Source organism: Mus caroli, unplaced genomic scaffold, assembly GCF_978045245.1.
Source record: "Mus caroli unplaced genomic scaffold, Mus_caroli_1 scaffold_2, whole genome shotgun sequence".
Lineage (NCBI taxonomy): Eukaryota > Metazoa > Chordata > Mammalia > Rodentia > Muridae > Mus > Mus caroli.
The window spans coordinates 155,140,252-155,168,082 of NW_028227257.1; the positions used below are offsets into that span (position 1 = coordinate 155,140,252).

The window sequence follows — 27,831 nt, forward strand, 5'->3', positions numbered from 1 at the left end:
AAGTTCATGTAAGGTGCCAAAATGGAGGCACCAGAGACAACTTTCAGCTCTTGTTACTGTGGAAGAAACATAAAGGGATCAGACAGAGTTTATTGACATGGGCCTTTTGAGTGGAGATTCTAGGTTTAATATGGAAGCTCACACAGTTAAAAAAAAAAGGTGTCAAAGGTTTGTTTGAAAGGTTGGTGGAAGCATTTGTCAAAAGATGGCCACTGAAAAGGAGTTGGAGATGCCTGCTATCCTTTGGCTGAGTGTTGATGAAGGGATTTTAAGACTCAGGGAAGTTGCAGTGCTAGAGTGGGTATACTGTGTAAACGATATCCTCCACAATGGGAAGGCCCAGAAGACAAGCCCTTCATGAATCCTGTAAGGTGCACAGTATCAAGAGGAGCACCAGCACACTTGAAGAGCTTTGTTGTCCTTTTTCTTGTGCCAGACTGGAGATGGCCGCTGCTCAGTTGAATGAATTAAATGCTGTAGGTTGAATTGGGCCCAGGGTAGCAGGGGCCAGATGGCTGCAGAGAATCATGAAAGGCAAGCTGATTGTAGATGTCATAATGGGCAGCAGAGACAAAACAATGTCTGACCGTGAGTAATGGCGGACCCAAAATGGCCAGGACAGGCAAAGTGAACTCAGCAATGGCATCACTCATCTGGGCCTTCGGTACTATAATCAGTCATGGTGTTTCCAGGCACGAAATAGGTAAGAAGCCTACTGAAGTTTGTTTGATCTGTATAAGTGAAAAAATTCTCCAACAAATAAAAGAAAGGCCACAATGGATGATGGCAAAAGTGATCCAATTTCCAGACTTGAGGCAGTTTGCTGACCCAGAATCCCTTAAATGTAGGGATGCCCAGATTTCCCCTGAGGAAGGACCTTGATAAAGTAACGAAAAATTTCACTGTTAGTCTTTCCCCAGTCCTTGCCCAGAGAGACCTATGTATGGCCTTTGTCACGGGTAACTGCATACTGGGGAGAAAGGAAACGATCAGACTCTCCAGAGTCTACTTGTTACTGGTTGTGAATTGACACTGGTTCCGGGAGATCCCAAGAAACATTGTGGCCTCCAGTTAAAATGGGGGCTTATGGAGGCCTGGTGATTAATGGAGTTCTCGCTGAAGTCTGACTCACAGTAGGTCCAGTGGGTCCCTGAGTTCATCCTGTGGTTATTTCCCCAGCCCCAGAATGTATAACTGGGATAGATAGACTTAGAAGTTGGCAGAATCCTCACATTGGTTTCCTGACCTGTGGAGTGAGGGCTGTTATAGTTGGAAAGGCTAGATGCAAATCTTTAGCCTTCCTTTGCCAGGGAAAAGAGTGAATCAAACACAGTATTGCATCCCTGGGAGAACTGCAGAAATTAGTGCCACCATCAAAGACCTGAAAGATGCAGGAATGACAGTTCCCACCACATCTTCCTTAACTCTCCTATCTGGCCAGTGCAGAAGACAGATGGATCGTGGAGAATGACAGTTGACTATCAAAAATCCCACTAAGTATTGTCTCTGATTGCAGCTGCTTTACCGGATATGGTGTCTGTACTTCAGAGAATTATCACACATCCTGCTGTGGTTCTCGGGTTTGTTGTGGGTCCCAGGATCTGCCTATTTTTGCCCGCTGGTAGTGTCTAAACTCTGCCAACACACAAGCTGGGCAGAGTCTGGGACAGAGAGTCTGCAGCCCACATTTCCCTTTTGTGGTGTGAGAATGCAGCTACACACCAACCTGGAGGAGGAGGAGGGTCTGGGATGAATGCTGTAGTTCCAAGGCTGCCTCTTGGGGTGCCCAAGCAGTGTTAGTGTACTGGCCTAGAGAGAGGAAGTCAGTAATGGAGTCTGAGGTCTGTGTTTCCCTTTGGGGCACAAGAGCACTGCTGTGTGCCACTTGAATGGGTGAGTGGAACTGAGATAACGGGGAGGAGCAAATGCCCAGTGCTGGAAGGCTTTCTTCCTGAGGCTTAGTGTTGGGGTTCTTTTAGGCGAAGTCCTTCCCCATGGTGATCTTTAATGAAGCAAGTCTCTGAGATGACCTTAGCTTGTTCATATTTCTTTACTGGGGGTGGTTGTGCATACAGTTTATTCGAGGTGAACCGGGATTATATAATTTCGGGGAAGGGCATAGGGATATCCAGGAAGGGAAGGTCAATGGCTGAACGTTAAGGCTGCTGAGGTGCTTCATTAGCAGGGAGAGGAGTTTCAGGTGCTGCACCGTCTGCCTGACTCCCCCTGGTCCCCTCAGTTTGGAGTGGTTGATATAAGTTCCAGAGCAGGCAGAGAGGGCAGGGAGGGGGCAGCTTCACTCCTGCCATCTAAGATCTCTGAGATTCCCAGGGTTTGACCACACCCCAGCATACCAGTTCTTATGCCTGTCTGGTAGCACAGCCCATGTGCCCTATAGCCTGGTACGTGGTACACAGCAATTGATTGAGCAAATGCCCGTTGCTCAGTGCCTGTCCATAAGACCCACCAGAAGCAATTCACTTTGAGCTAGCAAGACCAACAGTAAACCGTTACAGTTTATCTCAAGGATTTATTAACTCTCCAGCCCTGTGTCAGAACTTAGAGGGATCTTGATCATGTGTCTCTTCTAGAAAATATCCCATTGGTGCACAATATCCATGATATTATGCTGATTGGACCAAGTGATCAGGAAGCAGTAACCATTTTGGACTTGTTGGTAACACAACTCCTCAGAGGATGGGAACCAAACACAACTAAAATTCAAGGGCCTTCGACCTCAGTGACATTCTTAGGAGTCCAGTGGTGTGGGGCAGCAGATATCTATTCTTGTTCTGTTTCCTTATCTTCAGGGGGTGGAGGAGTGGAGTGGGGTGGGGTGGGGAAAGCCCACAAGGCAGGACCAGTCTAGACTGTGCAGAAGACAGCATGGGGACTTGGGGAACTTGGCTATGGCCCCATCTCCTTCATGCAGCCCTCTAAGAGAGGACAGAGGCCTGCATGTGCTGATCAGCCACTTCCTGCCATTCTTCAGGACAGCCATTATTCTGATTCTCAAGTGTCATGATCAATACTGTCAATTGGACAGGCTCTCTAATCTTCTTGGATACAGCCCACGAGAATGCTTGTGAGGGAGTCTTTAGATTGAGCTCACCGAGACAGGAGGCCCACTGTACATCTCCATGGCAGCATTCCAGATGGAATAAAAAAGTGAGGAAGTGAGCACCACCGTCCACTTCTCTCCACCTCCAGAGTGACAGCTGCCTCAGGCACAAGGAACCTTGCCCGTGTGACCCCAGATAAACTCTCTCTTCCTCAGGCTGACTCTGCTGTGAGGCAGGCTAGGCTGACTCCATGACAGGCTTCAAATTCATGACACTTCATGAGACTAGGCCTAAATCTTTGTTTCCAAGAACTGGGCAAAAACAGGCCTCTGAAACTGCCCCCTCACCTGGCCTGAGGCTAGGACAATGGGTCAGTAGCAGTTTCCAGACTTCCCCAGCAACAGTTTCCAGCCCTGTTCTGGAATGTTCTGGAATGGTTCTGGAATGTCCCTAGAGATAGAGGCAATGCTTAAGATAGACACCTTCCTTCCTGGAATTCCCCTATTATTCTTTAAATCAGGCCTGAGAACTCACTGGTGTGTCTCCATCTTGGTAATGGTAGACCCCAGCATGCTGGACTTCTGTAGAATAGAACGGTCTTTGCTTTTGCTTACTACTTGAGTCCAGCATATCATTCTCAGCGAATCAAAGACCCTTATAGCTGCAGCTACAAGAAAACTACATGTGGGTGGGTTCCTGCACATCTGTGGTTCAGCAGGCTGCACCAAGTGATGCACAGGCCAGGCTTCCTGGGAGTGACCATTCTGCCAGCTGGCCAGTCCTTGGAAGGCGACTCAGACCCACCTGGCCCTGCTGTCCCACAGCTGGAGTGCTCCTGCTAAGCACTGCTAAGGGAGAAACTGCCTCCTAAAAAATATCTTGAAATAGGCCACTAGGCTCCTTTGTGTGTGCATGGGTGAGTAGCATGTGTCTGTGTGAGTGCATGAGCATGTATATGTGTATATATGTGAGTGATCCTGTAGATAAGCATGCATTGCACACATATGCATATGAATGAACACATGTATGTTTGAGCACATGAGCATGTGCATGTTCATATATGCCTGTGTATGTGAGTGTGTTTGCTTGTTAGAATGTGTGTTTGGTGCTGAGCATTTTGTCGTTTTGGAGGCTGTATATGCTCTGCCTCTGTCCTTCAGAGACAGCGCAGCTGGGATCATCGTGCTGCCCCTCAGGAGCCACACTCACTTCCTGACACCATTCCTCTAATCCGGCCTCTTTCCTACAATTTTGCAATCATGCCTTTATATGCTGACCCAAGGCCCAAGGCTCTGGCTTGCTGAAATGTATCACCTGCTGCAGACTGTGGTCATGAAGGAAGCTAAAGTGAACATCTTTACAGACTGCTTATGTGGGTACAGTGTTCACATCTCTCTGCTGCAGTCCAGGAGGGTCACTTCCAGCCCACAAAACACTATAACTTCTATCCCGTGTGTTCACCAACACATGGGACAGGCCCTTATCCCAGTTGAGTTTCTATCATTAGTCGCTCGGGGAATCTAGTCCCAGAGGTGGTCAGACAGGGTCTCAATCCCTCATCTGAAGACTTCCAGGTCTTACAGACCCTGTCTCCATAGAACCTCATGGGCCCTTGTGCAGGGTCCTTTAAGAGGTGACCCTGGGTTCAATCTCTTGGATGCTCTGAGGGTGATCTTTACTACCATGGAGTCCTGTTTCTAAGAAAAGATCTTGAAGTGCCAAGTTCTATGTCCCTAAACACATGCTTGTCTTCATTCTTGAACCAAAGGAGGAACTTTATTTGGCAACAGTGTTCATACATGAGTTAAGATCAGTTTGAATGCCTGGGTGGCTTAAATCTCATTGGCAGAGGAGGAAATGCAGACACAGAAGGCCATGTGAAGACAGAGGCCTAGAGTACAGAGATATGACCACAGGCCAGCATCAGAAAGAAAGAGGATGCCTAATGCTGGCTCTGCAGTGCCTGGATCTCAACTCTCTGGGGTGCAAAGCTGTAAGACAATAAACCCCAAGCTCCATCCTTCACTGCACATAGCATCCAGGGTAGTTTCCACTCTCCTCAGACACACTATGAAAGGCCCCACTACAATCCTGACTCTGGGAATATATCACATAGTCTTCTACAAAGAGCTGGGTGTTCCTTTGCTTCAGCAGGACAAGCCAGTGATGAGCAGAGTATAAGCTTTGAGATGTGACACCCATGGTCACTCTGAGATGGACCTCCCCCAGCTTCCCACACCACTGGCTCTGGGTTACCCTGCCCGGTTCCCAACACCCCAGGCTGCTTGTCTTGTACCCAAACCAAAATTCACATACCAGAAGGCCTGGCTGGCTCCTCTATGGTCTATAAAAAGCAAAAATCTGGGGAGACAAGGGGATGTCAAGATGGGTTGCTCAACCCCTACCCCAGCCCTCAGGGCATCCGTGCAAGGCACACCAGGCTGTGAGCTGCCTTCTCTGGGCCTTTCTGAGTCAGAGAAGAGAACCTTACCTTTTTGTGTCATGTCGATGATATTTTGTGAGTCCAGCCCATATAGATTGCAGAGGTTTTCAAATTCTCTCTGATGAGTCTTGTCAAGCTCTATGGAGCGCCCTGGGGACAGATTTGGGACTTTTTGTTGGGGGAGCATCCCAAGGCACCATTCCATAATGTGTCTAGGGCCCATGGAAGATGCCCTCCCAGTGGCTGGGATTCCCAAACAAATAGGGTCAGGTTACCATAGAGTGCCAGCACTTGGGTCTTGGTCCCATTCTTGATGTTCTGCATGTAGAAGATGATATACATGCTGTAGTCGGTCTCCAAGAGCAGCACCTTGTTTTCCCCCTCATCTGCACAGAGATATAGCTTAGCATACCCTCTGCCTGGGCACTGGTATACCCCCTTCACTTCTGCAATGAATGCCATGTGACTTATGTAGCTTCTGTTAAAGCAAGCATTGGGAGGATGTGAGAGTTTGGATGCCCAGTGCTAGCTCAGGAGACTGTGGTATGGAAGTGTAGATAGCAGGGTATTATAGCCCCATCTGTGCCTTTGTGTGCTGCCTCCACAAACCTCAGCGCAGTACGCTAGCTGTGTGATAGTTCCAAGCTAGTACTGTCCAGAGAGAGGGCCAGGCTGTGGACCCTTAAGTTGTACCTAGGCTGGTGGGCACAGCCTCAGCAGAAAAGATTCCTGGCAATCAGATTAGAAAGAAGAGGGCCCCACTCACAGGCAACGGAGAACTCCCCATTATTCTTAGTCTTCTCACAGACCATGGTCACAGCTACACATTCTCCTTGCAACCTGGAGGACAGTGAGGGGAGAAGATCAGAGCAAGCACCAGGCCCGTCCCCCTACCTTGGCTTCTGTGACCACTCCAGAAGGGGCCTTTCAGCTTAACTCACTCGGAGGAGCACAGAACACAGCAACAGGCCAGAAACCCCCTGATCCCATCATTCTGATCTGCAGGGAAGAGCTGGTGAAGTCCGCACACTGGCCCAAGTGTGCAGATGTGTGAGTGTATGAAGTTCCTGTGGGGCACGGGAACATATTCTCCCCTAGTTCCCGCTTAGGGGGCAATACACACATGAAATGGAAGTCAAACTGCAGGCTGCCGTTATTTAAGAGCTTGATGTTCCGGATGAAGAGCCTCAGGTCTCCATTTTCTTCAATGCGCGTCATGTTATCTGAGGCTATGGAATCGAGGTACCAGGTCCCAGAAATCTGGAAGGAAAGGCTGAGTGGTGGAGTCCTGTACCACCTCTGGGACTGCTTGGCCCTCACAGCCTCACTCCTGGGTGAGTCCCTAAACATTAGCTCTAAGCTGGGACCTCCTTCTGCCTTTTCAGCCCTCCCTCTGCCCCATTTCTCCCAAAGCTCCTTCTGCACCCTCTGGTTGCCATGATGGCTAGGAATGTGAGGGACTCTCATGGCCTAGACACTCCTTTTCCAGGTCAGCCTCCTCCCCAATAAAGTGGGGCAGGTGCTTTTCATGAAGCCCGGCCTAGCCCTAGAAGGCTCGGCCCACCCTGGCCAGGTTGTAGTTTCGCCGCACAGCAGTATGCAGGTTGAACTGCGCAGTGGCCAGGCTCAGCACCAGGCCCAGGACTACTAGTAGTACCATTCTCTCTGGTGGACACCTTGTCTGGCATCTCCCTTATGCCCCTTTCTGTTCTGCGGTTGTCAGCCTGTCTACACACATCCTGTGCCCTATTGGAAGGCAGCCAAAGGTCACCATTTAACTGGTCACATTCTAGAGCTGGCCACAGAACCCACTTGAATTGATATGTAGCTGGGTCAGAAAGTGACAGGGGAAGTTGGGACCAACGGGGTTTGGCTCTCAGGTCCCTGGACCCAGGCCAGCCTTCTGAGACCATGTGGGAGACTCTGAGTCCTTGTTCTGTGTGTCTAAGCTCAGAAGTTAAAACTCAGAGCCCCAGTGTTTGAGTCCTGACATCTGGCCTCAGTGTTTCTGATTGAGGCCTTTGGCTACTCACAAACCAGCAGTATGGCTTGCAGCTCAAGCTGACAGCAGAGTCAGCCACCATGCTTGGAGGATCTCACTGAAATTAGAGTGTGGCTACAAAACTCCAGGAGAGACCCTGAGTGAGAGGGTACTCATAGCATCAACCCCTGAGTTGAGGGGTCCTGAGAGAATAATGTTCTGGAGTTTGAGGGTACAGTGGTTCAGGGTCACACAGACACAGGGTCAGACATGTTCTCATTCTGGCTGGAGACTGGCTGTGGGAGGTGGTGGTGAAACGTGTTCTGGAAATGTCTGCACAGCTCTAACAGGTGGGTCACAGGTCTCTGGCTCCCACTGCCTCCAGGCACCGGTGCGTTGGTGGCATTGAAAGAAAGACTATTCCTGTGAATGAATAGGGCTAAGCTTGGCAGCCAGGGCTGGAAGAGCTCAGCACTTTGTCAATCCAGAGGGCAGACACCCACTGGCTGCCACTTCCCTACGTGGGTAGTTCTGCCATTGATCTGCCCGACTGATGTGGTTCAGAGATAAAGGATAGGAACCCAATGGTCCTCAGGTACCAGGCAGGTATCAAGCATTGTTAAAACCACACACCGTTAATATCAATGGTAGGTTGTTGGACATCTAAGCATCCTTTCTGAGGATCATTTTCCTATAAAGATGGTAGGACAGGGCAGTATAATTCCAGTGCTGTTGAACTCTCCACTGCTTCCCCAACTGCTTTGAGCAAAAGAACTCTCAGTTCAACCACTTATATTACTACACACAGGCTGTTGAGCCCTTTCCGGCTTTAGCCCCTAAGCTTTAGTCTAACCCAGGACTTTTTCGTGCCACAAGCCTTGGGGTATTCCTGGTGAGTCCACAAGCTTGGTGGCCTAGCAGATGGACTTCTTTGGGTTATGGAAAAGAAGCAAGGCTGTGATTGGTTCAAACACAAACCTTTACTTACATAACAACTCTGCTATGACTGGAAGGAAACAGCCCAAAGCCCCCCAATCTCTGGTTTGATAGCTGTCTGACACACCACCTCCTTTGCTGCCTACCCTGGTATTGCAGCATCTGGCCAAGCAAAAACTTTTACTTGCATGTGACTCTTGTTGTTGGTAAGTTTGTTTGAGACAAGGTTTCAGGTAGCCAAAGATAACCTTGAATTCTTGGTCATCTTGCCTCCATTCCCCAACTTCTGACATTTTGGGCATACGCCTGCCATGTTGTTTGACTGCAGGAGAGGCAACAGAACATCAGTGGCACCGACGCAGCAGGGCTGACAATGCAGAAGTGGCAGAGCAGCCAGCAGCTTCACAGTTGACTGTGACTGCTGCTGGGCACTAAGCAAGCCAAGCTATAAAAGCATCAGAGCTTCTAGCTGCACGGACACCTGCAGAGCAGCCATGCTGTTAGGTCACTACCTAGCTGCAGTGGCAGCGGCAGCAGCAGCAGCGGCAGCTTCCTTCCCCAATGGCCACAGTGACCATAGTAACAGGAGGAGGACCTGAACTATTTGAGGGCTCAGGCTAGTCAGAAACAAGAGAAGAGATGGAAGTCAAGGCAGGATGGAGGGCTGAAGCTGAAGGACAGAAACCTGTAAAGAGTCAGAGAAGAGTTACCTAAGTCTATGGGCTCTCCTAGGAGAGCTCTGGAAAGCCTTACATTCATTTTCCTTCTCTTTCCACAAAGCATCCCCTGATAGGTGGGGAGGACTGCTTTTCTGAAACCCATTCTCTCTCTCATGCCTAGGGTCTAAACTACCTCTAATCAGGGTTCAAAGACCAAAAGCATCTATGAGAATGATCTTCGCTCCTCTAGATTTTAGCATTATTCTAAACATGCACACAGAAAGCATTCTACCACTACCTTGTCCCTTTTTACAAGGTTTATTCACCGTTGGCCCAAATCTTCTTTATTTTCTTTTATGCACACTCCTTTCCCCATGGTGTCCTTCATTGTACCCTTCATACTTGAGCTCCAACATTGATGTGCCATCTGACCAAGACAGCTCAGTCAGTCAACAGGGTCTCAAGGGGGCAGAGCGAAGTTTGAAAAGAAAAAAAAAAACAATTAGACAACATGATAACATGGCTCAGCCAGTTCTGCAGCTAAGGCGGATTTATTTTTCTCCAGTCTGCTTTTATACCATTCTAAATACATGCAAAGGATAAAGTCAGTTCTAGGTCAAGGAACAAGGCAATAAACAAAATCCTGTAGTATTCAGAGAATTCTTAAGATGATCACGATCTTGAGCCTACTTCCTTGTCCTAGCCCAATGGCAAATTCCTACCAAACTCCTAGAAGTGGTGCCAAGAGCTCTCCACAGACACTTGCTCAATTATGTTCATAGAGGCTTTATTCATAGTAGTAACTGAAAACAGCCAAGATGTCTGTCAACTGAAGAATGGATAAAGAAAATCTGGACCATATATACAATGGAATATTACTCAGTTGTTAAAAATTGACATCATAAAATTTACAGGCAAATGAAAAAAAAATCATCTTGAGCAAAGCAACTCAGACCCAGAAAGACAAACATGATATGTGCTCACTTATGAGTGGACATTAGCTGTTAAGTAAAGGGCAATCATGCTACAGTCCACCACAGATCCAGAGACGCTAACAAGGAGAGATCTGGGAGGACAGTACATGGATCTCCCTGTGACAGGGAAATAGAATAGATGTTTCAGGTTTACAGTGGGGATGGGAACAGCAGGGAACAGGCAGGAAAGGAAAGTACAGAGGGAGAGAGTTTGGGGAGAGATGATTGGAATTGAGGGCGTAGGGCAGATGTGGAGTCTAGTACAGTGGAAACTTCCTGGAACCTATGAGGGTGGCCCTAGTAATGAAGACTATGAAGCCTAAGCTGTCCATCTTCTGTAACCATGCTAGGCTTTCAGTGGTGGGACTGGGGCAAACCCAAACCTTAGACCCATACCTGTCCTGCAAGATGTGCTGGGGCAATGGTGGCTCAGAGCTTGTGGGAGTGGCCAGCTAGTGACTGGTCTACCTTAAGACCTATGCCATTCGAAAAAGCCCATGACACACTACCTGGATGGTTAGGAACTAGAAGTTGGATGGCCCAGAAACCTAGGGTAGAAACAAACACAACGCTAGAACAAAAGTCGGTGAAATGCTTCCCACTCTGCTCCACTCAGAGACTGGTGCCCAGCCACTCATCGGTGAGGCTTCATCCTCCAGCAGCTGATGGGAGCAGATTCAGAGATCCACAGCCAAATATTAGGCAGAGTTCAGGGAACCCTGTGGAAGAGGGGCAGGAAGGATCGTAGGATTCAGAGGAATCCAAGACATGAGGAGAACAGAGCCCCCAGAATCAACTAAGCAGGAATCAAAGGGGCTCACAGACACTGAAGTAGTATCAAGGAACTTGCATGGGTCTTCATTAGATCCTCTGCATACACGTTGTGATTGTTAGCTTGGGGTTTCTGTGGGACTCCAAACAGTGGGAGTCAGGGAGTGTCTGACTCTTTGGACTGTTCTTGGAGCTCTTTTCCTTTTACTAGGTTGCTTCATCCAGCCCAGATATGAGGGATTGTGTCTAGTTTTATTGTTTGTTATGCTGTGTTTGGTTGACATCCTGGGAGGCCTGTTCTTTCCTGAAGGGAAACTGAGGAGCCATGGATCTGGGGGAGAATGGAGGTGGAGGGATGGAAATTGGAGGAGTGGAGGGATGGGAGGGGAGGGATGGGAGGGAAGGGGAGAGGAGGGGAGGGGAGGCTGCAGTTGGGATGTATTGTATGAGATGATGATGATGTGCATGTGTCTCTCTGTGTGTCTGTGTTCATTCTGAACTGAGCACAGTGCTTATTATTTTTGTTGGGGTCCAGGAGTTTCCCCACAAACCACACAAACACTGCTCTCAGTTAAACAGGAATGGTTTATTGAATGCACACTGATCAACCAGGGTAACAGCTCACACTGGAGAGCTGAAAGCTACACACAGGTACTTTTCAGGGGCCAGATTATATAGGCTAAAAAGGCAAAAATCACAATGAGCTCATACACAGGTACTGGAAGAGCTGCCCAGTGGTCAGCCCTGGCTCAAGCCATTTTAGACATAACATTCTTATTGATCTTTAATTTAATAAGTCCTATGTGAAGCTTGTGGTTGTGGAATTTCTTAAGATAATAAATCTTAGAACATAAGGAACATATCAGGGCATGTGGTCAGCATGACCCTGCTCTGAGTCAAGTTATTTTTCTGTGTCAGTGACTGGCAGACATGTTACAGCAACAATATGAAATAGCTGTGGGGGGGGGCATGGAACAAAATGGCTACAGCTATGCTGGGGGGGGGGTGCAGACCTCAACAATTCCTGCTACTCTTGCATTCAGGAGTTCGAGTTTAGCTTTGGCAGCTTAAAATGACAAACCTGAAGTAAAACAAGCAAAATCCCTGGGAGTGTTGGGTGTGGCTCAGTTGATAGAGTACTTGTCTTGATTGCAGAGTGCTACACAAAGTGGGTATTGTTGAGTATGCCTGTAATCCCAGCATTCAGGAGGTGGGCACAGGAGATTCAGAAGTTCACAGTCATTCTCTGCTACATAGCCAGTTTGACACCAGCCTGGACAACACAGAGATAACTCAAAACAGGGTTGAGCCATGGAGCTGCATCCTAATGACCAACCTAATCTCATCACCTCCCTCAGGCCACTAAGAGCACCACAGTTGGGCTGGTTTCACCCTTAGGATATGACTGACTGCTGGCCTGCCTGCCTGCCTGCCTGCCTGCCTGCCTGCCTGCCTGCCTGCCTGCCTGCCTGCTGCCTGCCTGCCTGCCTGCCTGCCTGTCTGCTGGCCTGCCTGCCTGCCTGCCTGCCTGCCTGTTGGCCTGCCTTGGGTGACTTAACTTCCAGTGTGAGTCTGGCAAACACATTCCTTCCCCAGTAGATAATGGACAGTAAAGCCACAATGAACGGGCACCGGGCACCATAGGACAGGTGTTGCTGCTGTTGGAAGCAGCTGGGTTTCAGGTAATTGGAGCTTAAGTGTTACTGTGGCTGGGAATCTGAGGTGAGCAGCCTGTGTAGGAGGGTATGGGCCTCAGCCATCCCTGCTAGAAGAGTGTCCGGCTAGAGGGGAGAGAGAGTGAGGGATGCCAAGGCCACACAAGGCAGTGAGGGTCAGACACATACTGGCATGGAAGTGTCAACCTCCTGAGGATGGAGTATTGCGTGGGGACACTAACATTCACCTCTGTTTCCCAACTCCAGACCCAAGGCAAAGATAGAATCCAAGCAGTGCAGGGTGGCTCATGTCTTTAGTCCCAGCACATCAGAGGCAGACACAGGCAGATCGCTCTGAGCTCAAGGCCAGCCAGATCTATAGATTGAGTTCCAGGACAGCCAGGGTTACAGAGAGAAACCCTGTCTCAAAAACCCAGATGTGGGAACCTGGAGAGGGAGAATGGACTTCACCCCTAGGTGTAGACACACCCTGATCTCCTCCTTTAAGGTTTGATTTTGTGGGCAGATCAGGGACCTGGCTCAGGGAACCACCCCTAGGAATGTGGGATCACCTTAGACTATAATGCTTTTCCTTCCCAGGATTCATTCCTGCTAGGGTCTGCCTACCCTTCTGAGTCCAGACCTGGGAGGATGGGATGGTTCATGTTTCTTTTCTTGCGGATGCTGGCTGAAGCCTAAGGATGTGTTTAAACCTTGTAGTTAGGGTTTTACTGCTGTGACCAAGGCAACTCTTTTTTTTTTTTAAAGATTTATTTTATTAATATATGTAAGTACACTGTAGCTGTCTTCAGACATTCCAGAAGAGGAAGTCAGATCTTGTTGCGGATGGTTGTGAGCCACCATGTGGTTGCTGGGATTTGAACTCTGGACCTTCGGAAGAGCAGTCGGGTGCTCTTACCCACTGAGCCATCTCACCAGCCCCAAGGCAACTCTTATAAGGACAACATTTAATTGGGGCTGGCTTACAGATTCAGAGGTTCAGTCCAGTATCAAGGTGAACATAGCAGCAGCCAGGTAGGCATGGTGCAGGAGGAGCTGAAGGTTCTACATCTTCATCTGAAGGCTGTTAGCAGAATACTGGCTTCCAGGCAGCTAGGATGAGGGTCTTAAAGCTCACACCCACAGTGACACACCTACTCCAACAGTGCCGCACCTTTTAATAGTGACACTCCCTGGGCCAAGCATATGTAAACCATCACAACCTACGATCTCACACTTTGGAATTCCTTGATGTTCAAGGATAGAACCAACAAACAAAAGCACACAAGGTTATGTTATAGTCTTATATAACCATGTGGTAAGAGTGGGCTCACATGAGGTTTACAATGAAAACCTTGTACTGGTTTCTTTGGTCAGAGATTACATAAACAAAACACTGTGGAAGTATAAGAAGGAATTCACTCTCTAGGGTTCTGAGTACCACAGGATGGGGGAACAGCACCTCTGTCATACAAGGCATGCAGCACACACGCCATTCAAAAACTTCTGTACAAGGAAGAATCCTTAAAAGAAATGCCACAACAAAAGAAGCAAGAAGGGGGCTGGAGAGATGGCTCAGAGGTTAAGAGCACTGACTGCTCTTCCAGAGGTTGAGTTCAAATCCCAGTAACCACATGATAGCTTACAACCATCTGTAATGGGATCTGATGCACTCTTCTGGTGTGTGTCTGAAGGCCGCTACAGTGTACTCACATACATTAAACAAACAAACAAACAAACAAATCTTTTTTAAAAATTCAAGAACAGAATATTCTAAAAAGTCTTTTCATGTTTCCAGTGGGACCAACCCATGTCATCTGGCCATGCAGAGAGCTAACCAAAGAGGTGCTATTGTGATGCTGGTGGCATCATTAACAGTGGGTACCACCAGGTACTTCAGTTGGCAAAGTCCCAGAGCTATCCTCCCTAGGAAACATTTGTCCTCCACGGACATTTTGCCTGTCTCCCAATACCACCCAAGGTAAGGAGCCTTTAGGACAGTTGTTGGGAATGCAGACACTTATGTCTGTGAGCCAGGCCTGCCGGTACACAGCTGTAATCCCAGCACTGGGAGACTAAGGCAGGACAATTGTTTTGAGTTAAAGGTCAATCTGGGCAACAGAATGAGACTCTGTTTCAGTTAACAAAACAAAACTAAATATTGTGTGTAGGGATCCCATCCTGACCTTGGCCTCTTGGCCTGAGTCTTAGCAGCAAGTCTTGAACCACACTTCACTGGCATCCTGTCAGATGGCATTGCACACATATTCAAACAGATCCACGTGCCTCCAACCAGTGTGCCTGCTGACTGAAACTCAGATTCAGTTCTGGTACATCCTTCCTGCCTTCAATGTGACCGCAGATCCTCTTTGCAGTCCCTGCTTACGTGGGACCAGACAGGGCAGAGTTTATCAGCTTCGTTTAGGAAGACCTCATTATCATGATCTCACCCTGTTACCACGACCACACAGTAGGGATTCATGGTGGTTAGTTCTTGGGAGCAAGATGGGCTAGCAGGCTGAGGAGAAGGCTCAGTGGGTAACGTGTTTGCTGTGAAGGCATGAGACCCTGAGTTTGAGTCCTGGCACCCATGTACAAGCTGAGTGTGGCACATGGCTAGAGTCAGTCACTTAAGGGGCGGAGATGGGTGGATTCTAGAACTTTCTAACCAGCTGACTTATCAGATAAGAAGCTCCAGGCTCTGAGAGACCCTGTCTCAAAACATAAGGTGGAGAGCAATTAAAGACACACAACATCAACCTCTCTGTACAACAACAACAACACGCACACGCACACGCACACACACACATGGATTTGCTTCCCCAAGGGAACACAAGAGGGTCAGCAAGTTCCACATCTGTTAGGATCACTTCAAAGGCACTTCAAGCAGAAGAGAGATAACCTCAGTCCTTCCCTCTGAATTATTCTAGAAGAAACTGTTGGGCTGGTGTCTGAGTGTGCACAGAGGCTAACCCTCCGTGAGGGATGTTGGGGTGCATGGGTTTAACCCACACTTAGGACCTTCTTTTCCTTCCCATGCACAGGAAGGAATGAAGGCTAAAAGGAGGATTTTATTACTGATTTTCTGCCTTTTCCTGCTGCTGCTGGCAAAGATCCACTTCAGGTAAATACTGATGAACCATGACTTTCAGGAAGGCCAAGGCAGCTTAAATACTGAATCTTGTCCAAAGATGTAACTGACACGTGGCCGAACCAGAAGTTACCTCCTCTCTGGGGACTACGTATGCACATTTTAATGCTTTTATTTCCAGATGCCAGACAGACATTTGTTGAGTATCTTGTCCCAGGCTCCACTCTAGATGCTGAAAAATAGCAGCCCTGCCCAGGGGGGTATTTCAGGCACAACGGAATCTCATATGTTATATGACAATGTTATGAAAATGGAGCCATGCAGAGGAGAGTGCTTGATTGTTACTGTTGTCCTGGGTGTAGAACCCGGGCCTCCAGCACGCCACCCCAGTTCTCAGCCATGAGTCCATAGCCAATCTATAATTACATCAATTATAAACGACTTAAAAGTTCCAGATTTGTGAGCTGGAGAGAGAGAGCTCAGAGGTTAAGAGTACTGGCTGCTCTTCCAGAGGACCTGAGTTCAATTCCCAGCAACCACATAGTGTCTTGCAACCATCTGTAATGAGATCTGATGCCCTCTTCTGGCTGGCAGGCATACATGCAGGCAGATTGCTGCACACCACATGCATGCCTGGTGCCAGAATAGGAGAGGAGAAGGTCTCAGGTCCTCTGCAGCAGGAATTACAGACTGTGCGGGTGCTGGGAGTTGAGCCCAGGTCCTCAGGAAGAGCAACACACTCTGTTCCCTGCCGAACCGTCTTTCCAGCCTCCTGCACTGGTTTCTTAAACTCTCATTCCATGAGTATCCTGTTTTTCTCTGACAGATACTCTTAGAAAAGGTGCTTTCTTAAGGTGTCACTGAGAGTACACTCTGTAAATTGGAGGGGAAAATTGTCAGGGACAGAAGTTCTTACAATGACAGAGGCTGGGGACAAAAGATTAAACAAGTCTGTAGAGGTGGCCAAGTCTACCTAAGTATATATAGGTCGGTAGGTATGTAGTATGTATGTGAATGTGTGTGTGTGTGTGTGTGTGTGTGTGTGAGTGTGTGTGTGTGAGTGTGTGTGTGTGTGTGTGTGTGAGTGTGTGTGTGTGTGTGAGTGTGTGTGTGTGTGAGTGTGTGTGTGTGTGAGTGTGTGTGTGTGTGTGAGTGTGTGTGTGTGTGTGTGTGCACATGTACACATGTGTGTCAGTGTGTATGGTTCATGGTTTTTGAAGAGGCAGAGCATGAAATGGCAGCATTTACTGCTGGGCTTTTGGGGTAGGACTATATGAGGAAAAGCCCCTTCCTCCCAGGAGCTTGGCTCTCAGACACAGAGGCAAAGCCTCTCAAAGAGAACTTGGGGGTCGAGGAGAGGCTCATCCACTTGGGGGAGGATTTAGTCTAGCCCATGTTGTGCCCAGCCCCTGAGTCTCTAGTCAGAAAGCCCACCACAGGGTGAGTTGGGTGTTGGTAGTGGCTTTTGTTATGTGTGTAATAGACTGGAAATGGCTGTGGAATGTTTTGGGTTGGTGCCCTCTGCTGAAGAAGCTGACAGCTCCAGTCCACCTCTGGCTTACTAGGCCTCACCAAGACCTGGGCATGACACTCCCTGTGGACTGTGTCTGGGGACCTGAGTTCTTTGGGTCAGGCCAGCCACAATTTCTGCTTTAGATCTAGAAATTAACACAGCCAACATACTGAAACCCACTGGCTTGGGTTTGTTTGTTTGTTTGTTTTATTTTAAAGATTTATTTATTTATTTTATGTGTGTGAGTACACTGTAGCCGCCTTCAGACACACCAGAAGAGGGCATCAGATCCCATTACAGATGGCTGTGAGCCACCATGCGGTTGCTGGGACTTGAACTCAGGACCTCTGGAAGAGCAGCCAGTGCTCTTAACCACTGAGCCACATCTCCAGCCCCACAATGGCTTTTTTTTTTTTTAAATCTTTTAAAATTATTTTTCGCTAAGCATGTGGTGTGTGTGTGTGTGTGTGTGTGTGTGTGTGTGTGTGTGTGTGAGACTGTGTATGGATAACGGGCATGTAAGTACAGGTGCCTGTGACTCTGGTCTTGGATGCCCTGGAGTCACAGATCATTGTGAGCCACCTGGATGAATTCTGGGAACTGAACTCTGGTCTTCTAGAAGACCAAGATGGCTCAGAGGTTAAGAGCACTGACTGGCCTTTTAGAGGTCCTGATGCTCTAACCACTAAGCGATCTGCCTAGCACCCCAACTTGATGGTTTTTAGCAAGTTCCCCACCTGTCATGTGTTGTCTGATGCGGGTCTCTTCACAGACTTTTGACTGTCTGTCCTGGGAGGCAGTCTATTTGGTGATGGGATATCTGTGCCAAGGCCATGTCTGATCATATCAGAAAAGAATAAGCTCCAAAGGTCAGGTCTGTTACAGAACACCCCTGGTGATACACAGGAATCTGCCAGGCTGGTGATTAAACCAAAGAGTTAATATGAGTGACTGTCCTGACTCTTCACCTGTGGTAGGAAAAGGATGCCCCCTGCTGCTGGTCCAGAAGCTGGAAGCCCTGAATCCTTTATCACTTTATAATGTGGCAGGCAGAGACTTTGCTCAATTGTAGCCATCTGACTGCTCGGAGCCTACTGAAGGTGGGCTAAGCTAAGCCATCGTCTTTGGGTTAGACTGCTTTTCAGAAGACAGACAGACAGACAGTATCTCCCAGTGTGCTTGTCTGGCTTCCCGCCGCAGTAAATAAAAAGCCGCTGCACTTAAAAGGATCAAGGTAGCTGGGAGTAGAGGCACACACTTTTAATCTCAGCACTCTGGAGGCAGAGGCAGTTGGAGATCTATGAGTTCAAGGCCAGCCTAGTCTATATGGTGAGATCTAGGCCATCCAGAGTTACATAGTAAGACCCTGTCTCATAGCAAAAGAAGGGGGAATCAAATGCTCCCCCTAACCTCTTTACACAACCCTTTTAAGTTTACCCCTTTTCTCCTCCCATGAAGGTACCTTCTTCTTCATTCTGCTGTTGTCTGTGACCTCTCCCTAACCCCCTTATCTGTGTCCTAGACCAGCTTGTCCCCTTCCAGACCAGGAGACACTGCCTCTCCCAGCTGTTTCCTTCAGGTGTCTCCCCTGGAGATTGAGGCTAGGTGGTGAGGGTGAAGAGCCATTGAGCTGAGATGGCCTTGTGTGGGCTCTGGGGGGCACGGCATGCCACAGTAACCTGTTGCTCTTTGTACCAGGAACCACCAGGAAGAGGAACTTCTGCTCTCAGACTGGTTTAACCCCAGGTAAAGGTAGCGATGTGGGCCCCTTTGGGTGATGGGTTTTTCATAATCAAAGATTGGTTCTGCTAGGGCATCTAGACTTAGGAGTTTGTTCTCACCATTCTGACACAAGCCCAAGGAGCTCCCTGAGACAGGCTGTGGAGAAAGTGGGCGTCTTGGCCTGGGTTCATGGTTAATGTTCCTGCCTCAAGGGAAGACATACAAGGCAGGTTCTTGCTCCTGCCTCTGGGGGACAGCCAAGGCTGAGAGGACAAGGGTTCTAAGAGAAACAGTGTGTTCTGTGGCATTGGTGTGTGGAGATGAAGAGGCAGTCAGTCTCAAATCTTCCTTTTCGGCCCAGGGTTTATGGGTCCCTGTGATTGACGGTGAGGAAGAACTGGTAAGGTCGTGAGGCCCCTGGAGGCTCAACATGAATGATCAGCCCATATAACCTTGACTACATGTCTACACCACCAACACTTGTGCCTTAAACTAAGCAAACAGGAGCTAACGGTGGGTGAAATAGTCAGGGCCAAGGTTTCTTTGGGAGGAAGAGAAGAAAGCAACTACTGACTCGCTGGATCTTGACTTCACTGATTGGCTAGGTTGGCTGGCCAGTGGCCTTGAGGAATCCACCTGCTGCTGCCTCCCAGGTGTTAGAATTTACAGAAGAAGGACCCTACACCTATTGCTGTTGTTTTGTCTTACATTCATTTATGTGTGTGCGCGTGTGTTTACATGTGTATTTGTGCTATTGCATACACATAGAGGTCAGAGGTCAACTGCAGCTGTCATTGTCCCTTTCACCATGGAGCTCCTGGGGCTCAAACTCAGACCATCAGGTTTTGCCACAAGCACCTTTACTCACTGAGTCACCCTGCTGGTGCCACTTCTATTTTCCTTTTCTTTTGCAGTGTGTTGGGAATAGAATTCGTGTCATGCTTGGTGGTTGGCAAGCACTTTATCAACAGCCTTCTCCTCAGCCTTTGTTTTAAACAGAAGCCAGGCTGGCCTTGAACTCTCAGGTCCTCTGGTTGGTCCCACTCCAGACCCCAGCACTGGATGATGTGTGTGCATCACACACTCTGTTCTAGGGTAGCTTGATAACTAACTTTGTGGCTGCTGGTTCTCAGTTGTCAATGCCATGAACAGAGTTTGTACGCAGACTATTTATCCACGGGATACATTTCTAAAGCGGAGTCCTCAGATCAGAAGCCACAGCATTTAAATTTTGGAGTAAAGTTATTTACAGGGCATAAAGTATTATCGACTCTTTGATTCTGGGTGAAACAGCTTGTTGAATGCTCTCCATTCTGTCTGTGTCTTCAGGGCTGTGACGAGAGCACCTTTTAGCTACTTTATGCTCATTCCCTAGGTGTTCCTCTTATGCCCGTGTGTGTTAAGTGTCCCTCAGAGTTAGGCTAGTCCTCATTCACAGTTATGGCAGCTCTCATGATCGCCCCATACAACTCTACTCAGATCATTTGTTAAGTGTGCACATGTGTTCATGTGTGTGCTAGCGTACATGTGTGCTGCTCATGCGTGTTGAGCTGGAGAACAGCCTTGAGTGTTGTTTCCTAGAAACTGTTCTCGGGTCTCACACCACACCCAGAGCCTGTTGATTTGCTTAGACTACCAGGCTTTCAAGCTCCAGGGAGTCTCCTGTCTCTGCCTTCCTTGCTCTGGGATTACAAGCATGAGCCACTGGGGTCGGATTTTGTAAATGTCTGGAGACTGCACTCTGGTCCTCATAGGACTAGTACTTTCCCAAGGGATCCAGCTCCCTAGTCCCCAGCTTGCCTTTTTTTTAATGAAATAAAAGCTCTAATTTCCTATCACTGTGTCTAGCCTTTTGCCCTTCCTGTTTCTTTGGCTTGCCCTCATTGATGACATAATCACCATCCCAAAGGCCAATCACGTGACCCTGGCTGACTAGACTTTTCATTTCTCTTTTTATGTAAATTTAATCTCATTTGGGTACACAGTCTGAAAATGCCCACTTTAGTGGTTTGTAACTTTAGAAAAAAAAAAAGATATGTCATATTTGCAATACTGTGGAATTCTTGCCCAAAGCCATGTTAAGATTCCCCAAATGTTCTTACCATTGTAATACATTTTGACCCCTGTGTGACCATCCAGTGTCCAAACAAGCAGTCTATCCACTTGTCATCCTGCTCACGGACCTGAGTGGTGCCTGCTAGTGGGACCAGTACTTCTGTGCTCCTCCACCTGCCTCCTGGATAGAGCACTGGGTAAAATTGGAATCAAGGAGAGAGGGCTTGTGTTGGGCCACTCTGGCTGGCATAAATGGGGGACTTAGGCAGACGGAATTCACCTTCCACTGTAAGCTTAGTCCACAGCCAGGTGACATCTCAATCAGGCTGCAGGGAGGCCTATTCCTGGTTTGCTGATGGCTTGCATATGACTTGGGCCCTGACCTGCTGTGGCTAAGACAGAAAGTAAAGAAAGTCTACTCTCTTGTCCCTTTTCACAAGGACACAAACTCCATTCTCATGACTCAATGACTCATGAGACTTCACTTCCAATACCATCATCATATGTGAGAGTTAGAGCTTTGGCATATGACTTTGGGGGATATCTTGTATGCATAAAGTTTCCTGAGGCAGTGTTCTACAGAAATTCCCAATGATCCTCGTGCTCTTTGGCAATTAGCAGTAGAATGGTCATGAAAACCATCTGTTGGTTGATATCAGCAGAGATGATGGTATAAGGTTCTCTCTTCCACATAAAACCAATGAGAAAAAAAAAAAAAAAAGGACTAACATGTGGGAAGCCACATGTGTCGTTGCAGAGTGGCACAGGCTTCTGCTGGCCACCACGCATACATAGGCAGGAAAGTTTTTTGCCAAGATGAGGTTTTGAGAATTAACCAAAATTGACCAATCAAATGAGAGAGAAATTGACCAATCAGATGTAGGAATGCAAATGAGGTGGTAAGCATCAACCAAGCACAACACAATCCGGGTGTGAGACACGCCTCTCCTAGGCCTATATAAAGCAGCACCAGGGCTGGGCTCAGGGTCTATTCGCCTCTACAATCAAGCTCTCCCAATAAACGTGTGCAGAAGGATCCTGTTGCAGCGTCGTTCTTGCTGGTCGAGTCGGACGCGCGCAAGACTAACAGATCCTCTTTCCCAGACCAGTGAGAGAACAGTGATGTTTGGGGTATTTAATTAATGCCCTGGTCTCCATGCCAACCTCTTGTTCCACAATGGCCTTAGAAGACAGCAGTTTCATGGCAGCGAGGACAAGAACAAAACCCTTCAAATCCCCACGCTTAGAGAACTCACTATCTCACCTGCTCCCACCTGCAAGGCTCTGCAATGACCTAACCAGGAACTCTCCGGGGCATCTGTTGAAAACAAGGACAGGCATTAGTTTAACCACTAAAAAGGCAGGACAGTGAGACAAATGATAGATCAAGCAAAGGGTTCAAGAGGAAAAGCTATTCTGGAACTATCCACGGGGCTTAGGAAAACTTGGCGAGCATTTGACACTCAGGGCTGAAAATCTTGCATGTGGAAGGGCTGTGTTCAGAAAAGACCTCGAGAAGGCTCTGAGGCCCCTGTCCCTCCCTACCCCGGCTCAGTGTGAGCAGGATGTGGGAGTTGAGCATATTTCCCTGCACACATCCTGGCCATGAGACAATGGTACAACTCAGCTGTACTCAGAGCCTCCCAGCAGAACAGGCAAATTTATGGATCCCAAGGACTTATGGAAAATTGTCTCATCAATTGTTAACTGTTAAGCCAACTGGCAAGCAAACAACAAAAGAAAAATACCCAGATGGGAAGCAAGGCCTGAGCTCTTGAGTAGCTACATTCAGTTTACAAAAATTATTCAAAACCCTCCAAAATTTAATTTAATAGAAAATGAAAACATACAAATGAACAATCCTATTGGTCCTTATGGGGGAAGGGAAGAGTTAGTAAAAACCATCCTTGGAGAAGCCCAACACTGGACTGACAACTCTGAAACAGTTCTTTATACACAAGAGCTAAAGCAGGGTGTGAGAACAAAGTCTGCCAAGCGGCTGATAACACTAAGCACACACACTAGGAAACAAACCCAATCTGGAAAGTCAGAGCTGAAAGTGTGCTGAGTGAGAGGCAATCCACAGAGGAACTCCACAGCTGGAGCCAGCAACAGCTGGGGCCAGCAACAGCTGGGGCCAGCAACAGCTGGGGCCAGCAACAGCTGGGGCCAGCAACAGCTGGAGCCTGCAGGTGGGAGAACTAGGGATCTCAGTGGACAATATCACCCCAAACAGTGTATTGGTGGAATTAAAAGCAGAACAAAACAAAATATAATCACCTTAATATATGCAGAAATTTTGATAAAATTTAATACCTTTCTATAGTATAGACACCCATTGCTCTAGGAGGGGAGGGATTTTCTTAGTCTGGCACATGCAGAAGGAAATACAGATCATTTGGGCTTAATCTGAACTAAAAATGCCGCAGACTATATGAAGGTATGAAGCCAGGAGAAACCCTGTCTCAAAAACCAAAACAAAACAAAAAACTGAAGAGACAGTGTGTACAATAGGAAAAACGTTTTCAAGTTACTTATTTGAGAAAGCCCTATTATTCTGGATTGATAAACAACTCTTACTAATAATAAACAACAAAAAAGCAGGAAAAATAGGCAAAGACCTGAAGAGACATTTCTTCAAGGAAGATATATTATGCCCAAGAAAGACACAGAATGCATTTAACAACATCATTTAAACGCCATCAGTGGAATGCAATCAAAACCACATCGAGTCACCAGTTCACCTCCAGTGTCATGGGAAGAGTACGAGATGGATAGAATGTGGAAGCTAGACAATAAAAGGTGTCAGGACAATAAAAGGTGTCAGGATGACTTTCGAACCTACAGGTCCAGCTGTTGCATCACGAAACTACTGTGAGCTATAGAATTACAACAGGACACAGCCATTTTACCTCTAGACCCATCCCCCAAACAACTAAATCTTGTTTACAGAGAATGTTCATGGGAGCATCATCCCTCGCATATCTAGGGGGTAAATTAACTCAATGTCCCTCTACTGATGGATGAGCAAGTGAAATGGCATCTAGGAACAGGATGAGAAAGCATTCAGAAATACCTTCATAGTATGCGAATATGCAGGGACCAAGGATGTGTGTGTGTGTGTGTGTGTGTGTGTGTGTGTGTATGTGTGTATGTGTGTGTGTATATGTCTGTGTGTGTGTCTGTGAATGTGTGTGTGTCTGTGTGTGTCTGTGTCTGTGTGTATGTATGTGTGTGTGTATGTGTCTGTGTGTGTGTCTGTGTGTCTGTGTGTGTGTCTGTTTGTGTGTGTCTGTGTGTGTATGTGTGTCTGTGTGTGTCTGTGTATCTGTGTGTGTGTGTGTCTGTGTGTGTGTGTGTGTATGTGTGTGTATGTGTGTGTCTGTGTGTGTCTGTGTCTGTGTGTATGCATGTGTGTGTGTATGTGTCTGTGTGTGTGTCTGTGTGTGTGTCTGTGTGTGTGTGTCTGTGTGTGTGTCTGTGTGTCTGTGTATGTGTCTGCTTGTGTGTGTCTGTGTGTGTCTGTGTGTGTGTCTGTGTGTGTGTATGTGTCTGTGTGTGTGTATCTGTGTGTGTGTCTGTGCATATGTGTGTATGTGTGTGTGTCTGTGTGTGTGTGTGTATGTGTGTGGGTGTGTCTGTGTATGTGTGTGAATTGCAGGTGCTTGTGGAGGTCAGAAGGTGTTGGATACCCCAGAGCTGTAGTTACAGGGGCTTGTGAGCAGCCTGATATGAAAGCTGGGAACTGAACTTGGGTCCTAGCAAGCACGTTTTGTGTTTCTAATTCCAGCTGCTAGAGACTCATTGTTAATATGTAGACAGAGACTGAATGTTTTGGAATTATGTGGTAAATTCTACTCTCTCTAATCTGCTTATCAATTCTAGGTGATTTTTTTTCTCAGGGGTTTTCAGGTATGTGGTTAAGTCTAACTGCTTGTATTATGGTCAGTGTTATTTTTCTTGTTTGAGATTCGATGCCTTGATTTCCTCTTCTCACTGGGATGACAAAGCTTCTGGCACTATGTGGAAAAGCAGGATGAGGTACACTCATCCTTGTCCTCTTCTTGATCTTAAGGAGGATGAAGCCACCCTCCCATTCTTAAACATGCTAGCTAAAGGACTATTACAGATTTTTTTTTTTTTTTTTGAGGCAAGGCCTCACTATGTAGTCTTGGCTAACCGGGAAACATGCTATGTAGACCAGGTTACCCTCAAATTCAGAGATCCATCTTGTCTCTGCCTCCTACAAGTAAAGGTGTGCCCCCCCACATAGGGCATGTAGATTTTTTTTTTTTTAATAAGCCAAGATGAGGTGATTCTTCTCATTGCCCATTGCCATCCTTTTCTGGAAATTTCTTTTTAAATCAGGAATGGAAATCAGGTTCTGTAATGTCCTGTGTCGAGTGATTTGGGTATGTGACTTTTCTTTAGTTTCTGTTATAGTGGCTTACATTGATTTTTATATGGCTTACCTTCATGGCTTGTCCTAATCCCTCTATCTCCTTAGTATCAATGCAAGTCTAATCTGTCTCACTCTTACTGAATAACACATTTGGCTCAAACCAAGTATTTAGAATACCACAGGGTGCACAGAGCAAGCAGAGGAGCAGGGGCTCAGAGGGCACAGAAGGAAGGCCATAAACCTGTCCACAGTGCTAGCTTCAGACAAAACCAAGGCTTCTGACCCAAGGCTGCCTGTTTGTTTATATTGATTAAGCTGTAATCAGAGCTCAGGATAAGTAGTTGCATGTTTGGGAGGAAGAGAACACACAGTCTGAGGCTCGACTGACTTTGCCAGCTCAGCCACTCACTAGTTGTGTGCCCACATGAAGAACAAGAAGAAAGCTAGCAGTCATCTGGGGAAGGGCATTGCCAGGGTCATGTGAGCAAGTGAGGGCACCGCACTTCTGACTGCTCAGTGCCATCTCAGGTTAGCATCTGTTGGTGGGTGCCCATTGCTGCTACCATGCGGTGACACTCGACATGTAGCTGTTCTTCAGCTTATGACATGGTGGCTTGTGTCAGTTTTGATGATATTCCTGCTTTTGTGTGTCCCTAGGAGACGCCTGGATGTCATCACGATCACAGACTGGCTGGCCCCCGTCATATGGGAAGGCACCTTTGACAGAAAGGTCCTGGAGAAATATTTCAGGAAGCAGAACATCACCGTGGGTTTGGCTGTGTTTGCTGTTGGCAGGTAGATGCTGTGAAGCGCTTTTAGTATGGGAAATTCGGTTCAGCATCCATGGATGTTTTGAGCCCAGAGTGTCATGTCCTCTTTTGTGACCACTACTTCTGAGCATACCAAATAGAAATTTGCCACGATAAGTCCCTGTACCAAGGCTGGGTCTATAAGGCCACTGGGAGCTCTTAATTAATGTCCTGCTCAGCTCTGACTCAGTAGTTCTAAAGTGTCTTGGCCATTGATAGGCCTATAGACTTTCTATCCAGTTTGGTGGAACATCTCTCTACTGACCTCTTAGGTTTTTTTTTTTTTTTTTAAATATCAAGGACACTTCTCTTGACAGCACATCCTAGGGCACCCATTCCATTTAGAAATGTGTTTCTTGTTCTGTGTGTTCCCAGTCTCACTGACAGGTACCTGGACCCATTCTTACAATCAGCCAGCAAGTTCTTCATGCCTGGCTATCGAGCGATCTTCTACATCATGGTGGATAAGTACCTGCAGCTACAAGAAATGGAGCACAACCCTCTGCAATCCTTTCAAGTACTCATAATAGGCAAGGAGAGGTGGTGGAGCAACTTTGACCTCATGCGCATGAAAATCTTGTCTGAGCACATCCAGGATCACATCAGATATGAAGTGGATTTCCTCTTCAGCATGAACATCAACATGGTCTTCCAAAGTGAGTTTGGGGTAGAGACTCTGAGCACATCTGTGGCTCAGCTCCATCCTTGGTGGTATTTCCGAAAGAGGACGAATCTACCCTATGAGCGGAAACCTACATCAGTAGCCCACATTCCCTTTGGACTGGGGGACTTCTACTATGCTGGTGCCATTATAGGTGGAGTGCCCTCTCAGGTCTTGGACTTCGCTCAGCAATACTTGAAAGGTGTTTTCTTGGATACTGAAAATGGAGTTAACAGTACCTATGAAAAGTACCTCAACAAATATTTTTTCCTCAACAAACCCACCAAGCTTCTATCCCCAGAATACAGCTGGGACCCTACCTTCAACCTCCCTCGGCATGTGTGGTTTGTCAAGATTGCTCATCATCCCATAGACACCTTATGACGCACCAGTGCTGTTGGACTGCAGAGCAAACCACAGCAGGGCCTCAGAGACACAGACTGTCTTCTTAAAAACCCACATTTCAGAGGCCCAATAACATAGTATTTCCAAAATCAATTGTTCTTCCTTGCAATTGTAAATTGTCCAACTTGACTGAATCTAGAATGAATAAAATGTGATACTTCATGCCCATACACATAATGCTGTTAGCTCTGTGTTGTAGAAAGTGTGATGTTAGTGAGACACAGAACATATTTCATTTAAATGGAGAAAGACTTTGGTTTACAAATAAAAACCTATTCACAGATTGAAAAATGCGTTAATATTCACATATAGAAGAAAAACTAAGTGTCCATTCACCCAGTTGTCGTGTAGGTGGTGTGTTGTTGAGATGTTAACTTGTGACCGGCTTCCTCCTCCTACAGTCCCAGTCTGTCCAGAATATATGTATGTATGTATGTATGTATGTATGTATGTATGTATGTACAGCTGAAGCTGTGGGAAAATACCTCTGATAGTCAGGCCAAGTGGCACATGCTTTTGATCCTAGCACTGAGGAGACAGAGGCAGATGGGTCTCTGTGAGTTCAAGATCAACCTGGGCCATATTGGAAAGTTCTAGGCCAACCAGAAGTACACAGTGAAACCTTGTCTTTATATACATAAATTAAAAACTCAAGTAAAAATGGTCACAAGCAGAAAAAATTTCAAAAGCCC

The 27,831-nt window shown here is 47.2% G+C and overlaps 2 protein-coding genes across 3 annotated transcripts; one reads left to right on the forward strand and one right to left on the reverse strand.

Annotated features, from left to right (window-relative positions):
* Positions 1-595: 595 nt before the first annotated feature.
* On the forward strand, positions 596-27,302 carry Glt6d1 (glycosyltransferase 6 domain containing 1). Of its 2 annotated transcripts, none has more exons than XM_021156010.2 (5): positions 596-703; positions 15,526-15,605; positions 18,784-18,831; positions 25,922-26,059; positions 26,449-27,302. In XM_021156010.2, the coding sequence occupies exons 2-5, from the start codon at positions 15,532-15,534 to the stop codon at positions 27,116-27,118; spliced, it is 930 nt and encodes a 309-aa protein (XP_021011669.1). In that variant the 5' UTR covers positions 596-703; positions 15,526-15,531; the 3' UTR covers positions 27,119-27,302. The 2 variants fall into 2 exon arrangements, with proteins under 2 accessions (XP_021011669.1, XP_021011668.1); XM_021156009.2 differs by lacking the exon at positions 596-703 and adding an exon at positions 14,401-14,462.
* Positions 5,407-7,212, reverse strand: Lcn9 (lipocalin 9). Its single transcript, XM_021156544.2, has 6 exons — positions 7,070-7,212; positions 6,629-6,765; positions 6,272-6,345; positions 5,781-5,891; positions 5,554-5,655; positions 5,407-5,423 (listed from the first exon to the last, which is right to left on the reverse strand). The coding sequence occupies exons 1-6, from the start codon at positions 7,163-7,165 to the stop codon at positions 5,407-5,409; spliced, it is 537 nt and encodes a 178-aa protein (XP_021012203.1). The 5' UTR covers positions 7,166-7,212.
* Positions 27,303-27,831: the final 529 nt, after the last annotated feature.